The sequence below is a fragment of the Tachypleus tridentatus genome, chromosome 1 (genome assembly GCF_004210375.1).
Source record: "Tachypleus tridentatus isolate NWPU-2018 chromosome 1, ASM421037v1, whole genome shotgun sequence".
Taxonomy (NCBI): Eukaryota; Metazoa; Arthropoda; class Merostomata; order Xiphosura; family Limulidae; genus Tachypleus; species Tachypleus tridentatus.
In genome coordinates, this window is record NC_134825.1 from 171,743,757 (window position 1) to 171,760,248 (window position 16,492).

Sequence of the window (16,492 nt, forward strand, 5' to 3'; positions counted from 1 at the left end):
GGGTTGGATGGCGTGTGGAAATGTTCAAAACTCCCATGTGATATCATTAGCAGGTACATTTAAAAGTGTCATCCCAAAATTCAACATTATAAACAGAAGCCACGGAAGGTGTATGTCGTCCGTCGTGTCTTATTTCGAGTTGAGTTTGTTGTTGGAAAGGATGGAAGACGCTAAAAGAATCGAGATGTTTGTTCGATATCACTATACATATTAAAAAAAAATGAAACGAAATAAATTCTTCCAAACGGTTGTGAGCAGCAACTTTTTACACACACACACACGTGCAAACTTAGAATTTTGCCTTTTTTACTGAACAAAATAACTCCAAAATCTTCTATATAGCGGACACCATCAAGTTAAGAGGCTATGGCCAAGTGGTTAGGGCACTCGACTCGTATTCAAGAAATACGTCATCTGGGGGTTGCGGATTCGAATCTCCGTCACTCCAAACATCCTCGTTCCTTCAGCCATGGAGGCGTTATAATGTGACGATCAATTCCACTATTTGGTGGTAAAAGGGTAGCTCAAGAGGTGGCGGCGGATAGTGATGACTAGCTTTCCTCTAGTCTTGCACTGCTAAATTAAGAACAACTAGCGCAGATAGCCCTCGTGTAGCTTTGCGCGAAAGTAAAAGAGAATCGAGTTAAGAGTAACAAAGACAGATATGGTTTGGAAAGAGACAGATCTGGTTTGATATCTTCAAACATTGTGAGAGTAATGAAGCAGCTTAGGTCAGTGTTGTGAAAGACTAAAAACCATAAACATCCAACCCGGTTAGTTAATCAATTAACTCTTTGTAACACGACTGGTACGTGGTAATAACCGGTCTTTACCTACTGACAATATCATAACGCTAGAAATAAATATAATCCAAGGATATCCGCAAAGGAAAAGAAATAAAACAATGGTGAAAGTTAATTATTGTTACTACTGGAAGTGATTAAGTGAACAAATTAACCGCATCTAATTAAAGTTCCGAATTTTTTCAATAAACCGTTACTAATAGCGACAAAGAAGACTTCAAACAGTTTCTTTGACAAGTTAAGAGCTGTCTCGTATATCTAGGCTTAGCTTCATTTTGTTTGTATATGTTGATACAGTGACTGCCACTTGGAACACTACATATATAACGAAATTCACACAGTTCGACAGTTTAGTACTCTACCATCATGGACACGATTGTATACACGTACCTTTCTAAATAGAAATATTTATATATAAAATTTACCAAATGAAGAAAAGCCAAAGGACACAACATTTTATAGAAGGAAACTTTCGGTGTTTCCAATGGAAGTGAAACAAAATCGCTCAACTGAACGAAACAATATTTCAAGCCAATCTCGATTAGCTCCTTGCAATACACTGCGCAAGACTTGGTTACGAAAGAGAACCCTTTCACCCCATCCCCGTAAAAAAAAGCGCGGATGTTTCAGGAACATGTGAATTATGGTTATTAAAAAGTTGCTGATGGTATATAACTTTGAACGTCTGATAAATTATCCAGTTCGAGCGCAGCACAACAAACACATGAAGCTTTGACCTTATGCGCTACTGGTATTCTTTTGAGCTAAATGAAATTCGTTAAGAAACCCGGCTATCTTTAGAGTCTTAAATAAACTGTAGTGATGGAAATGAACACGTAACAGTTAAACAAAGTTCAGTGAAGTAAAAAAAAACATATCCAGTTTCATAGAAATCTTGTTAAAGTTAAGCTCACTATTGAAATATTGCTTGTTTCTTAGATACCAGTTATAATATTATTTATTAAGATAAAAGGGTGTAATTATGTTAACGGATCATGTAAGCAACGTTGTGTAAGTTATTCTAGCGCTCTGACTGAGTACTGATATAATTTTATTTCAATAAATTATAAAACCAAAATGTAATGCTGTAAGAAAATATTTATAAAATTTTATAATCTGCTAAATTACAAAACTTGGCACCCCCCCGATGGTACAGCGGTAAGTCTACGGATTTACAACGCTGAAATAAGGGGGTATGATTCCCCTCAGAGGAGTCAACAGATAGTCCGATGTGGCTTTGCTATAAGAAACACGTACATACAAAACTTAGGAGGTTGCATTTAAGCTTCCTGTGATATTAGTTATAATTATTGGTATATTCTAGAAAATTGTTCCTACATATATCAGCTTAAAAACACCTAGTGACTTATGTTACTTGTGTTTTATCACAATACTGTACTGATGGCTGTTATGGAAGTGCTGAATTATCTCTTTGTATTAAGGCTTAGAAACATGACTGTTTCTATAACTATATTTAAACTCACCAGAGTCGAAAGGACACGATGGAATCTCCATATTCCACTGACCATTATGACAAGTCACTTTCTTAAAGATGGGCTGATTATTTACAGTTTTTCCCTGAAGACAAAATAACATAATGTCACCTCCATCTTTAACACGATCACCATTCATTACAGGTTTCCCTTGATGAAATACTTTTAGATCTTTATCAGAGGTCACCAGTTCACAGTCTACTTTGTCGAGTTTATTTTGTTCTGTTTCAAGACCTTCTGGTTTGGATTCGAAAAGATTCAACAGTTAAGACATTAGAACATCTAAATTAATTCTTTTAATATGTTAATTCGTATAAAGAATTCCTTCCATACATAAAAAATTACATGGTTGGTGCAGGGTAAGTTTGGGTGTAAACAAGTGAAATAATTTCAAAATTCATACACTCTAACGTAGATACAGATTACATATGTACCCCATCCCTTTGGAGAACAAAGAACAGGTATGCTGTACAAAGTCTTTAACCCAAATATAACCTGCTTCCTCAATCCAACCTTCAAGAAAATTCGGCACCTATGTAACGTCCAGAGTGTTTTGTTTTTCCCCACTTGGTACAGATGCGTACAAACGTATGTGAAACACATTTGTGATAAAGAGCCTATAGGTGTGTTTTCTTACAGCAAAGCCACATCGGGCTATCTGCTGAGCCCACCGAGGGGAATCGAACCCCTGATTTTAGTGTTGTAAATCCGTAGACTTACCGCTGTACTAGCGAAGGGTTGGATGGCGTGTGGAAATGTTCAAAACTCCCATGTGATATCATTAGCAGGTACATTTAAAAGTGTCATCCCAAAATTCAACATTATAAACAGAAGCCACGGAAGGTGTATGTCGTCCGTCGTGTCTTATTTCGAGTTGAGTTTGTTGTTGGAAAGGATGGAAGACGCTAAAAGAATCGAGATGTTTGTTCGATATCACTATACATATTAAAAAAAAATGAAACGAAATAAATTCTTCCAAACGGTTGTGAGCAGCAACTTTTTACACACACACACACGTGCAAACTTAGAATTTTGCCTTTTTTACTGAACAAAATAACTCCAAAATCTTCTATATAGCGGACACCATCAAGTTAAGAGGCTATGGCCAAGTGGTTAGGGCACTCGACTCGTATTCAAGAAATACGTCATCTGGGGGTTGCGGATTCGAATCTCCGTCACTCCAAACATCCTCGTTCCTTCAGCCATGGAGGCGTTATAATGTGACGATCAATTCCACTATTTGGTGGTAAAAGGGTAGCTCAAGAGGTGGCGGCGGATAGTGATGACTAGCTTTCCCTCTAGTCTTGCACTGCTAAATTAAGAACAACTAGCGCAGATAGCCCTCGTGTAGCTTTGCGCGAAAGTAAAAGAGAATCGAGTTAAGAGTAACAAAGACAGATATGGTTTGGAAAGAGACAGATCTGGTTTGATATCTTCAAACATTGTGAGAGTAATGAAGCAGCTAAGGTCAGTGTTGTGAAAGACTAAAAACCATAATCATCCAACCCGGTTAGTTAATCAATTAACCTTTTGTAACACGACTGGTACGTGGTAATAACCGGTCTTTACCTACTGACAATATCATAACGCTAGAAATAAATATAATCCAAGGATATCCGCAAAGGAAAATAAATAAAACAATGGTGAAAGTTAATTATTGTTACTACTGGAAGTGATTAAGTGAACAAATTAACCGCATCTAATTAAAGTTCCGAATTTTTTCAATAAACCGTTACTAATAGCGACAAAGAAGACTTCAAACAGTTTCTTTGACAAGTTAAGAGCTGTCTCGTATATCTAGGCTTAGCTTCATTTTGTTTGTATATGTTGATACAGTGACTGCCACTTGGAACACTACATATATAACGAAATTCACACAGTTCGACAGTTTAGTACTCTACCATCATGGACACGATTGTATACACGTACCTTTCTAAATAGAAATATTTATATATAAAATTTACCAAATGAAGAAAAGCCAAAGGACACAACATTTTATAGAAGGAAACTTTCGGTGTTTCCAATGGAAGTGAAACAAAATCGCTCAACTGAACGAAACAATATTTCAAGCCAATCTCGATTAGCTCCTTGCAATACACTGCGCAAGACTTGGTTACGAAAGAGAACCCTTTCACCCCCATCCCCCGTAAAAAAAGCGCGGATGTTTCAGGAACATGTGAATTATGGTTATTAAAAAGTTGCTGATGGTATATAACTTTGAACGTCTGATAAATTATCCAGTTCGAGCGCAGCACAACAAACACATGAAGCTTTGACCTTATGCGCTACTGGTATTCTTTTGAGCTAAATGAAATTCGTTAAGAAACCCGGCTATCTTTAGAGTCTTAAATAAACTGTAGTGATGGAAATGAACACGTAACAGTTAAACAAAGTTCAGTGAAGTAAAAAAAAAACATATCCAGTTTCATAGAAATCTTGTTAAAGTTAAGCTCACTATTGAAATATTGCTTGTTTCTTAGATACCAGTTATAATATTATTTATTAAGATAAAAAGGGTGTAATTATGTTAACGGATCATGTAAGCAACGTTGTGTAAGTTATTCTAGCGCTCTGACTGAGTACTGATATAATTTTATTTCAATAAATTATAAAACCAAAATGTAATGCTGTAAGAAAATATTTATAAAATTTTATAATCTGCTAAATTACAAAACTTGGCACCCCCCCGATGGTACAGCGGTAAGTCTACGGATTTACAACGCTGAAATAAGGGGGTATGATTCCCCTCAGAGGAGTCAACAGATAGTCCGATGTGGCTTTGCTATAAGAAACACGTACATACAAAACTTAGGAGGTTGCATTTAAGCTTCCTGTGATATTAGTTATAATTATTGGTATATTCTAGAAAATTGTTCCTACATATATCAGCTTAAAAAACACCTAGTGACTTATGTTACTTGTGTTTTATCACAATACTGTACTGATGGCTGTTATGGAAGTGCTGAATTATCTCTTTGTATTAAGGCTTAGAAACATGACTGTTTCTATAACTATATTTAAACTCACCAGAGTCGAAAGGACACGATGGAATCTCCATATTCCACTGACCATTATGACAAGTCACTTTCTTAAAGATGGGCTGATTATTTACAGTTTTTCCCTGAAGACAAAATAACATAATGTCACCTCCATCTTTAACACGATCACCATTCATTACAGGTTTCCCTTGATGAAATACTTTTAGATCTTTATCAGAGGTCACCAGTTCACAGTCTACTTTGTCGAGTTTATTTTGTTCTGTTTCAAGACCTTCTGGTTTGGATTCGAAAAGATTCAACAGTTAAGACATTAGAACATCTAAATTAATTCTTTTAATATGTTAATTCGTATAAAGAATTCCTTCCATACATAAAAAATTACATGGTTGGTGCAGGGTAAGTTTGGGTGTAAACAAGTGAAATAATTTCAAAATTCATACACTCTAACGTAGATACAGATTACATATGTACCCCATCCCTTTGGAGAACAAAGAACAGGTATGCTGTACAAAGTCTTTAACCCAAATATAACCTGCTTCCTCAATCCAACCTTCAAGAAAATTCGGCACCTATGTAACGTCCAGAGTGTTTTGTTTTTCCCTACTTGGTACAGATGCGTACAAACGTATGTGAAACACATTTGTGATAAAGAGCCTATAGGTGGCTTGTATGTGTGTTTTCTTATAGCAAAGCCACATCGGGCTATCTGCTGAGCCCACCGACGGGAATCGAACCCCTGATTTTAGCGCTGTAAATCCGTAGACTTACCGCTGTACTAGCGAGGGGTTGGATGGCGTGTGGAAATGTTCAAAACTCTCATGTGATATCATTAGCAGGTACATTTAAAAGTGTCATCCCAAAATTCAACATTACAAACAGAAGCCACGGAAGGTGTATGTCGTCCGTCGTGTCTTATTTCGAGTTGAGTTTATTGTTGGAAAGGATGGAAGACGCTAAAAGAATCGAGATGTTTGTTCGATATCACTATACATATTAAAAAAAATGAAACGAAATAAATTCTTCCAAACGGTTGTGAGCAGCAACTTTTTTACACACACAGACGTGCAAACTTAGAATTTTGCCTTTTTTACTAAACAAAATAACTCCAAAATCTTCTATATAGCTGACACCATCAAGTTAAGAGGCTATGGTCAAGTGGTTAGGGCACTCGACTCGTATTCAAGAAATACGTTATCTGGGGGTTGCGGATTCGAATCTCCGTCACTCCAAACATCCTCGTTCCTTCAGCCATGGGGGCGTTATAATGTGACGATCAGTTCCACTATTTGGTGGTAAAAGGGTAGCTCAAGAGATGGCGGCGGATAGTGATGACTGGCTTTCCCTCTAGTCGTACACTGCTAAATTAAGAACAACTAGCGCAGATAGTCCTCGTGTAGCTTTGCGCGAAAGTAAAAGAGAATCAAGTTAAGAGTAACAAAGACAGATATGGCTTGGAAAGAGACAGATCTGGTTTGATATCTTCAAACATTGTGAGAGTAATGAAGCAGCTAAGGTCAGTGTTGTGAAAGACTAAAAACCATAATCATCCAACCCGGTTAGTTAATCAATTAACCTTTTGTAACACGACTGGTACGTGGTAATAACCGGTCTTTACCTACTGACAATATCATAACGCTAGAAATAAATATAATCCAAGGATATCCGCAAAGGAAAATAAATAAAACAATGGTGAAAGTTAATTATTGTTACTACTGGAAGTGATTAAGTGAACAATTTAACCGCATCTAATTAAAGTTCCGAATTTTTTCAATAAACCGTTACTAATAGCGACAAAGAAGACTTCAAACAGTTTCTTTGACAAGTTAAGAGCTGTCTCGTATATCTAGGCTTAGCTTCATTTTGTTTGTATATGTTGATACAGTGACTGCCACTTGGAACACCACATATATAACGAAATTCACACAGTTCGACAGTTTAGTACTCTACCATCATGGACACGATTGTATACACGTACCTTTCTAAATAGAAATATTTATATATAAAATTTACCAAATGAAGAAAAGCCAAAGGACACAACATTTTATAGAAGGAAACTTTCGGTGTTTCCAATGGAAGTGAAACAAAATCGCTCAACTGAACGAAACAATATTTCAAGCCAATCTCGATTAGCTCCTTGCAATACACTGCGCAAGACTTGGTTAAGAAAGAGAACCCTTTCACCCCCATCCCCCGTAAAAAAAGCGCGGATGTTTCAGGAACATGTGAATTATGATTATTAAAAAGTTACTGATGGTATATAACTTTGAACGTCTGATAAATTATCCAGTTCGAGCGCAGCACAACAAACACATGAAGCTTTGACCTTATGCGTTACTGGTATTCTTTTGAGCTAAATGAAATTCGTTAAGAAACCCGGCTATCTTTAGAGTCTTAAATAAACTGTGGTGATGGAACTGAACACGTAACAGTTAAACAAAGTTCAGTGAAGTAAAAAAACTTATCCAGTTTCGTAGAAATCTTGTTAAAGTTAAGCTCACTATTGAAATATTGCTTGTTTCTTAGATACCAGTTATAATATTATTTATTAAGATAAAAAGGGTGTAATTATGTTAACGGATCATGTAAGCAACGTTGTGTAAGTTATTCTAGCGCTCTGACTGAGTACTGATATAATTTTATTTCAATAAATTATAAAACCAAAATGTAATGCTGTAAGAAAATATTTATAACATTTTATAATCTGCTAAATTACAAAACTTGGCACCCCCCCGATGGTACAGCGGTAAGTCTACTGATTTACAACGCTGAAATAAGGGGGTATGATTCCCCTCAGAGGACTCAACAGATAGCCCGATGTGGCTTTGCTATAAGAAACACGTACATACAAATCTTTAGAGGTTGCATTTAAGGTTCCTGTGGTATTAGTTATAATTATTGGTATATTCTGGAAAATTGTTCCTACATATATCAGCTTAAAAACACCTAGTGACTTATGTTTTATCACAATACTGTACTGATGGCTGTTATGGATGTGCTGAATTATCTCTTTGTATTAAGGCTTAGAAACACGACTATTTCTATAACTATATTTAAACTCACCAGAGTTGAAAGGACACGATGGAATCTCCGTATTCCACTGACCATTATGACAAGTCACTTTCTTAAAGATGGGCTGATTATTTACAGTTTTTCGCTGAAGACAAAATAACATAATGTCACCTCCATCTTTAACACGATCACCATTCATTACAGGTTTCCCCTGATGAAATACTTTAAGATCTTTATCAGAGATCACCAGTTCACAGTCTACTTTGTCGAGTTTATTTTGTTCTGTTTCAAGACCTTCTGGTTTGGATTCTAAAAGATTCAACAGTTAAGACATTAGAACATCTAAATTAATGGTCTCTTAACATATTAATTGATATTAAAAATTATTGCAAAATTTATTTATCATAATCTACACGTTGAGCATGGAAAGGACCTAACAACACTGGAAAAGTATAAAACAGGTAAGATGTACAACGTTTATCCTACTTCCCACAATCCAAGTCCAAATAAAATTCGGTGCCTATATAACTTGCAAGCTTATCTCTTGATAGAGGTGTCTACAAACATATACGGAACACGTTTTTCTATATTACATATCGATAAAATCATGTTACTCAACATATTAATAAAATCAGTTGTTGTTATTATAAACACGAACAATGTACGAGTTATTTTAAATGTGGCGCTGAGTATCGCTAAAAATTCTTCTTTATTTCACTAAATTTTAAAAATGAAACATAAAACTACAGTAAAACCTTTATCTTTCTAGTCCTGTCTAATTATAAAAATTGAGTACTGAGTACACGAATAAAATTTTTCATAATCTCGCCCTCAAGTATAAAGTATAGTAACCTAGCGAATCATTGTTATGGAAGTGCTGAATTATCTCTTTGTATTAAGGCTTAGAAACATGACTGTTTCTATATCTATATTTAATCTCACCAGAGTCGAAAGGACACGATGGAATCTCCGTATTCCACTGACCATTATGACAAGTCACTTTCTTAAAGATGGGCTGACTATTTACAGTTTTTCCCTGAAGACAAAATAACATAATGTCACCTCCATCTTTGACACGATCACCATTCATTACAGGTTTCCCCTGATGAAATACTTTAAGATCTTTATCAGAGGTCACCAGTTCACAATGTTGTTTGTCCCATTTATTCTCATCTGGTTGTAATGTAGATGTCTTTTCATCATCTTCTGGTTTGGATTCTAAAAGATACATCAGTCATTATACAATTCAGTAGTAAAATATATCTTTAGAGTATTCCATGGTTTTGTTAGTCCTAAATGTTACATTACCTTATAGTTAGTCCCACTAGAGACAGACAAGATTATATTTTATAAACATGCAAGTGTTTCTCTAATATTGATTAATTCCACTTTTCTTAAATGTTGTTAATCAGCTGTTCTAACTTCCCATTTAATTGACACAACATCTATAATGTTGTGTGAGCAAATAGAAATATCCAACTTTATCAATATGCTATAAATTGATTAAGATGTAAAAGTAATTAGTAATTTGAAATAATGTGTACTGCATAAAACACAATAATCAACCCTCAATATTCAATGACTACCAGCCAACCTTCACTTAACCCCTCCCTAGTTTGTAAAACAAGTTTTGTTTATGAATAATTTATGGAAAACAGTATCATTAGCCCTCACTGAACACCAGCCAATCTTCACTTAACACTTCATTGGTTCGTAAGACATGTTTTGTCTATCGGCCACGTTTACAAAATTTTATATTGATTGAAGCCAAAATCTTCACACGATCACTCGGTGTAAACTTGTCCTTTCACAAAGGTCCATAACTCAACTTTTCACACTTTTTTTTTCGGAATCATCGTTTGTGTTGAGGAAAAGAAAGATTTAAAGTTTTTAGTATTTTTATTGAAATTTAATAAGAGTGTATTTAGAATAATGTTGGTATTCATTTGTCTTCTTTCTTGAGTAGATTTAAAACCTAGCCAGAAAAAGTAAAAAATAACGTAAAGATTTCAGATGTCACTATAACACGAAGAAGCAGAGAAATTGTACAAAGAAGCGGAAATTTTAACGTAAAACTATTTTGAGAAAGTAAAAAAAAGTGGAATGAAACAATTACGAGAGAACAGTGTTTTGTTTTTTTTTGTCTGTGCTAGCCGTCCCTAATTTAGCAGTGTAGGACTAGATGGAAGGCAGCTAGTCAACACCACTCACCGCCAACTCTTGGGCTACTCTTTTACCAACGAATAGTGGGATTGACCGTCAATTTATAACGCCACCACGGCTGAAAGGCGAGTATGTTTGGTGCGACCGGGATTCGAACCCGCGACCCTAGAATTACGAGTCGAACGCCTGAACACGCTTGGGAGAGAACAGGGGCGTATATTTTTTACACCTGATGGGGGGGGATGATTTTTGCAGCCACTTTTGTGGACTGTTCAATTTGCAAATTGGTAATCTGATTACGTGAACCTAAAAGCTATAAACATGCAGTCACAGAGTAATCTTGTTGCTACGATACTTCAAGGTTTCCATGTAGGTTTGTATAAGTGAGGTGTTGTGAACAGTTTTCAAAATGTTAACAGAATAAAGACAAATGTGTCACAAATTTTTGATGACGAGAAACCCACTTGAAATAAAAGTGTTAATACCCATACCAGCCGTTCTGAGGTACAGAACCCTTATTACCTGGCCTTGGTACAAGTATATGGTAATTCTAAAGAAGGATAAATATTCTCACCCCGACTCATTCAACTGTCAATAAAGATTAGTGAAGCATTATGACAGTGTTGAAGTTTACATTCTGTAATAATATGGAAGAAATAGTTTTATACAATGGAAAGAATGACAAAACATTCTTTTGTCCTAACACTTTGTACAGTACCGTGAATTTTTATTTTACTTACCAGATACATTAAATTGTGTGGGACTGAAATGTATGGATATTAAGTATATACAAAACACTTTCTTGTTATTTTGTAGATGTACTGAATGAATAGAAAACACTTTCTTGTTATTTTGTAGATGTGTTGAATGAATAGAAAACACTTTCTTGTTATTTTGTAGATGTGTTGAATGAATAGAAAACACTCTTGTTATCTTGGAGATGTGCTGAATGAACAGAAAACATTCTTGTTATCTTGGAGATGTGTTGAATGAATAGAAAACACTTTCTTGTTATTTTGTAGATGTGTTGAATGAATAGAAAACACTCTTGTTATCTTGGAGATGTGTTGAATGAATAGAAAACACTTTCTTGTTATTTTGTAGATGTGTTGAATGAATAGAAAACACTCTTGTTATCTTGGAGATGTGTTGAATGAATAGAAAACACTCTTGTTATCTTGGAGATGTGTTGAATGAATAGAAAACACTTTCTTGTTATCTTGGAGATGTGTTGAATGAATAGAAAACACTCTTGTTATCTTGGAGATGTGTTGAATGAATAGAAAACACTTTCTTGTTATTTTGTAGATGTGTTGAATGAATAGAAAACACTCTTGTTATCTTGGAGATGTGTTGAATGAATAGAAAACACTCTTGTTATCTTGGAGATGTGTTGAATGAATAGAAAACACTTTCTTGTTATCTTGGAGATGTGTTGAATGAATAGAAAACACTCTTGTTATCTTGGAGATGTGTTGAATGAATAGAAAACACTTTCTTGTTATTTTGTAGATGTGTTGAATGAATAGAAAACACTCTTGTTATCTTGGAGATGTGTTGAATGAATAGAAAACACTTTCTTGTTATTTTGTAGATGTGTTGAATGAATATTGATATGATGTTAGTGTATGGAAGTAGGACTGAACTGTACAATGTATTTAAGTCGAATCTCACAGTGACTACCGAGCCGACTGACCGCCTGGGCATCGCTAGGACAATAATGTGTGCTACCGTGTTTCTCCGATAATAAGACCTACCCATAAAATAAGACCTAGTGTGATTTTTGGGGATAGTTTTAATATAAGCCCTACCCTTAAAATAAGCCTTAGTTAAGAGTGGCAGGAAGAGGAAAGAAATAAAAAAATAATAATGTATTAATTAGTTTAATAGTTAGTTAATTAGTTTGTTTAAGTATTAATCAGTTAGTTTAATAGTTTAATAATAGTTTATTTTAAATGGTTAGTTTAATAGTTTTACTTTGTAACTTCATTTTTTTAATATATCAAAATAAGACATCCCCCGAAAATAAGCCCTAGTGTCATATTTTGGAGTGAAAATTAATATAAGCCCTGTCTTATTTTCGGAGAAACACGGTAGTTACAACACAAGTAATTGCAAGTTTCTTGAAAAATACTTAAACAATCACAAATATATTATATTCCTGTTAAAGCTCATCAAACTCGTTGTGATATAATGTCTATAAGTACGTCTATTAAATAAAAACATCTAAACAAAAACTAGCAATACAATTTGAGTAGTGGCTTCAGTCCGTTGAAATCAATCCTTTTGTGTTCTAATTATACAAGAAAATACAATATTTTTACAATCTATGATAAAAGAATGTATTGTTCTTTGACCATAAAGCACTAGCACTTTATTAGAGAGCGGTGATAATCTGAAATTTCATGGATTAATGAGGGCCACAAACACAGGTCTAATGAGCCCTGTTGTAAAATCGAGGCTCAGACTAAAGGGAGCGGAGAGGGTTGATGTAGGGCGCGTCTGGATCTAAGCGGCCCGAACCTGTCGTTAACTGTACACTAAACGTACTATGGTCAGCAGCTTCGGCAGCTAAGGAGAGTAAGGCGTTCGACAATAAAACCGGCTAGACATACATAAGAACAAATGGCGTAGGAAAACCGCATAATATACACATAAGATTAATGCAGCTACAAGCTACAAAAAGCCTGCCAGATATAGAACACAGGAGTTTACACTTGGGAGTAATATTTTCGAATTTCATGCTCTGTTCAATCTGTTGTGATGAAAATTTTACTTAATCTTACTCTACGTACAAGACGTAGGTAGATTCTGTGATAGTGCTCGCAAGTCTTGCATTATATTTAGGCCTACTTACTGATACTTAAGAACTATCGCTTAGATCGAAAAGCTTAGAAGCACGCCGATATTAAAGATGTACATCTCGGCTACTGAAAAAGCCTACATCTAGACCTAATTATGTAATTCGATTGGTAAGAACACGAGAATCACAAGAACAAACACACAATATGTAAGCCTGTGATGCAATAAAACAATTCAACAGACCAAACTGTAGGGGGGGATGATTGTATGCACTATACCCCCCACCTAAAATGAAGGGGGGATGTGTCGCACCCATCCCCCCAGGATCTACGCCCCTGCGAGAGAAGACTATTAGGAAATAATTATGACATTTTAAGATAAGTAGTGAAAAACTGAGAAGTTTTAAGACCAATAGTAAGTTAAATATTGAGAGTATTAAAAACTTTGAGACCAGTTTACTTATTTAGAGTTAGTAAACCTAAATTTAAATAATAATCCGATTAAAAAAACTCGTCACAGAGTCTGTTTTTTGTTTACTTTTTTTGGTTTTGACCCTCTGGTCTTGATAACTGCTTGGGTACACAAAGGACTGAATGTAAGCAGGAGTTAGTTCATGATTGGGCAGAGATTTCTTCCTTAGGTATTGGCTGAATAAATGCGAGACTGGAGAGTGACCCCTGAAGTTTCTTGCCTTGATCTTTTGAGATCTGTGGATGACAGTTGACGATTCTGCAGTCCACCTCTCCACACGGCCAGTATATATATATATATATATATATTGAAGTTAACTCAAACTTTGGCCGTGGTAGAATCACGTGCACGTTGTAGCATGTAGGTTTCTAAACTAAGTACGAAACTCTCTATATATATACGGTTGATGCAATACTCAGACAAAATACCGTTGACATGTATTAAATACGTGTTTGATGGATAATGAAATGTTCTATTATTATCAACACCTTCACAGGGTGTCTAGGTGTTACAACAACCATTTCTTTTTCTTATTGTCTCAGTACGTATACTTCTAATGATCTTACAACTTCTTACACTTTCATTACTTATCTTAAAATGTAATTTTCTTTCTCAATAATCTTCTCGTAATTATTTTACTCCGTTTTTTCCAATTCTCAAAATAATTTTACGTCAGTATTTCTAATAATTCTGCTTCTTCATGTAATTTCATTGAAATCTAAATTTGCTTACATTTTTAAAAAAGAACAGGTTATGAAGAAAACAGTGTCGCTTCCAATGTATTATAGTGACACCAGACACGTTTTAAAAGGTTACCAACTGAACATTCTCCCAAATACGATATACAGGGTGGCCCGTAAGTCCCTACCCATCCATATGTTATTATGTTATATTCAATTACGCATGTATTATAAATTTCTGTTTCTTCAGAGAAATATGGCCGATGTAAGCCCATTTACACTTAAAGAGCGTATTGTGACAAGTACATGGGTACATGAGCGCAAGAATGCTGGTGACACCCTGAATACAATAACTGGCAAATAAGTTATATGGATGGGTAGGGACTTACGGGCCACCCTGTATATAACTAGCCTCTCATTAAATTTTAATAAAAATGCTAAAAAGCTTAAAATGTTACATTCGTATTTCGAATTCAAAAATCTCATGTTATCTTCTCAATGAGGATTATTAATCAAATTTGAGATCGGTGCATATTACGATATGATTACCGTGTTCCTTAACGTAGGCCTAACATAGCTAGACGGGTTAGGGCGCTCAACTTTAATCTGAGGGTCACGGGTTCGAATGCCCGTCCCACCACATGCTTGTCGCCCTATCATGATAACTTTATGATAGGACGGTCAATACAACTATTCGTTAGTAAAAGAACAGACCAAGAACCGACACTGGGTGATAATGTATTTCACTGGTCAATTAGGGACAGCTGGTGCAGAGATCCATCGTGTAGTTTTGCGTGAAACTCAAAAACAAAGAAACCCTTAAAGTATAAAAAAGAAACCCTAAATCATTTTATTCTCTTACATGTGATGACATCAGATTCAAATGTTATCATCTCATATTTTACTTACCAACTGATTGGTTTGTTTTTGTAGTCTATCGGTGGAATAGCGGTAAGTTACGGACTTACAATGGTAAAATCCGGGGTTCGATTCCCCGTGGTATACAGAGCACCAACAGCGTGTTGTATAGCTTTGCGCTAAAATAAATAAACAAAAATACTTTCCACTTTTCCAGCTCTTTACTTTCACCGCTCTTCGTATAAATTCGGTGTTAAACAACACGATGCACCATTAGTTGAGATAGTTTAGTTAGTTAGTTTTGGAATTTCGCACAAAGCTACTCGAGGGCTATCTGTGCTAGCCGTCCGTAATTTAGCAGTATAAGACTAGAGGGAAGGCAGCTAGTCATCACCACTCACCGACAACTCTTAGGCTACTCTTTTACCAACGAATAGTGGGATTGACCGTAACATTATAGTACCCTCACGGCTGAAAGGGGCAAGCATGTTTGGTGTGACGAGGATTCGAACCCGCGACCCTCATATTACGACTTGAGTGTCTTAACCACCTGGCCATGCCGGGCCTACCATAATAGTTATGTATATTATATTTATCCAATAACCCGCTTACAGCTTGAAGTGAAGAGGAACCATTCCAAGCACAACAAGAATCAAGAGAAATGAGATCTGAACTTGTGTAGCTACCTCACTTTAAAACTCGAGTCATATATAGTCTTTATGTCCTTAACTAATTTATTATTATTATTTTACTTATGTTGTACTTCTTATTCAAGTACAGGTCACTTTTGTTAGAGTTGTGTCTTAGGTAAAGACTTAAACTATACATAAAGTTACACATGAATTACATCTACTTTTTTTATAACTTCAGCATTGAAGTACTGATGTTATTTAAATGACCTTATAACAACAAACCTTAGTACGGGCTTTTATTTATTCTGAGTTTATATACTTACACTTTTATTTTTAAAGTGTCCGATTTACGTCTTAATTCTTTTTATAGCAAGTGTCGGCTGTTGTTGTTTGGAATTTCGCACAAAGCTACTCGAGGGCTATCTGTGCTAGCCGTTCCTAATTTAGCAGTGTAAGACTAGAGGGAAGGCAGCTAGTCATCACCACCCACCGCCAACTCTTGGGCTACTCTTTTAACAACAAAAAGTGGGATTGGCCGTAACATTATAACGCTCCCACGGCTGGGAGGGCGAGCATGTTTGG

General features: G+C 35.5%; 1 protein-coding gene across 7 annotated transcripts in view; it reads right to left on the reverse strand.

The window, feature by feature from the left end:
• Nucleotides 1-16,492, reverse strand: part of LOC143230324 (uncharacterized) — a 31,835-nt gene that overhangs the window by 13,798 nt on the left and 1,545 nt on the right. For 3 of the 7 annotated variants that reach the window (XM_076463703.1, XM_076463714.1, XM_076463663.1), the window contains exons 2-5: nucleotides 9,247-9,522; nucleotides 8,356-8,613; nucleotides 5,324-5,569; nucleotides 2,288-2,545 (exon numbers count right to left, since the gene is read on the reverse strand). In XM_076463703.1, coding sequence (XP_076319818.1) covers nucleotides 2,288-2,545; nucleotides 5,324-5,569; nucleotides 8,356-8,613; nucleotides 9,247-9,522 — 1,038 coding nt within the window. The remainder of the gene's footprint in view (nucleotides 1-2,287; nucleotides 2,546-5,323; nucleotides 5,570-8,355; nucleotides 8,614-9,246; nucleotides 9,523-16,492) is intronic. The other 4 variants (XM_076463673.1, XM_076463693.1, XM_076463683.1 and 1 more) reach the window with 4 other exon arrangements.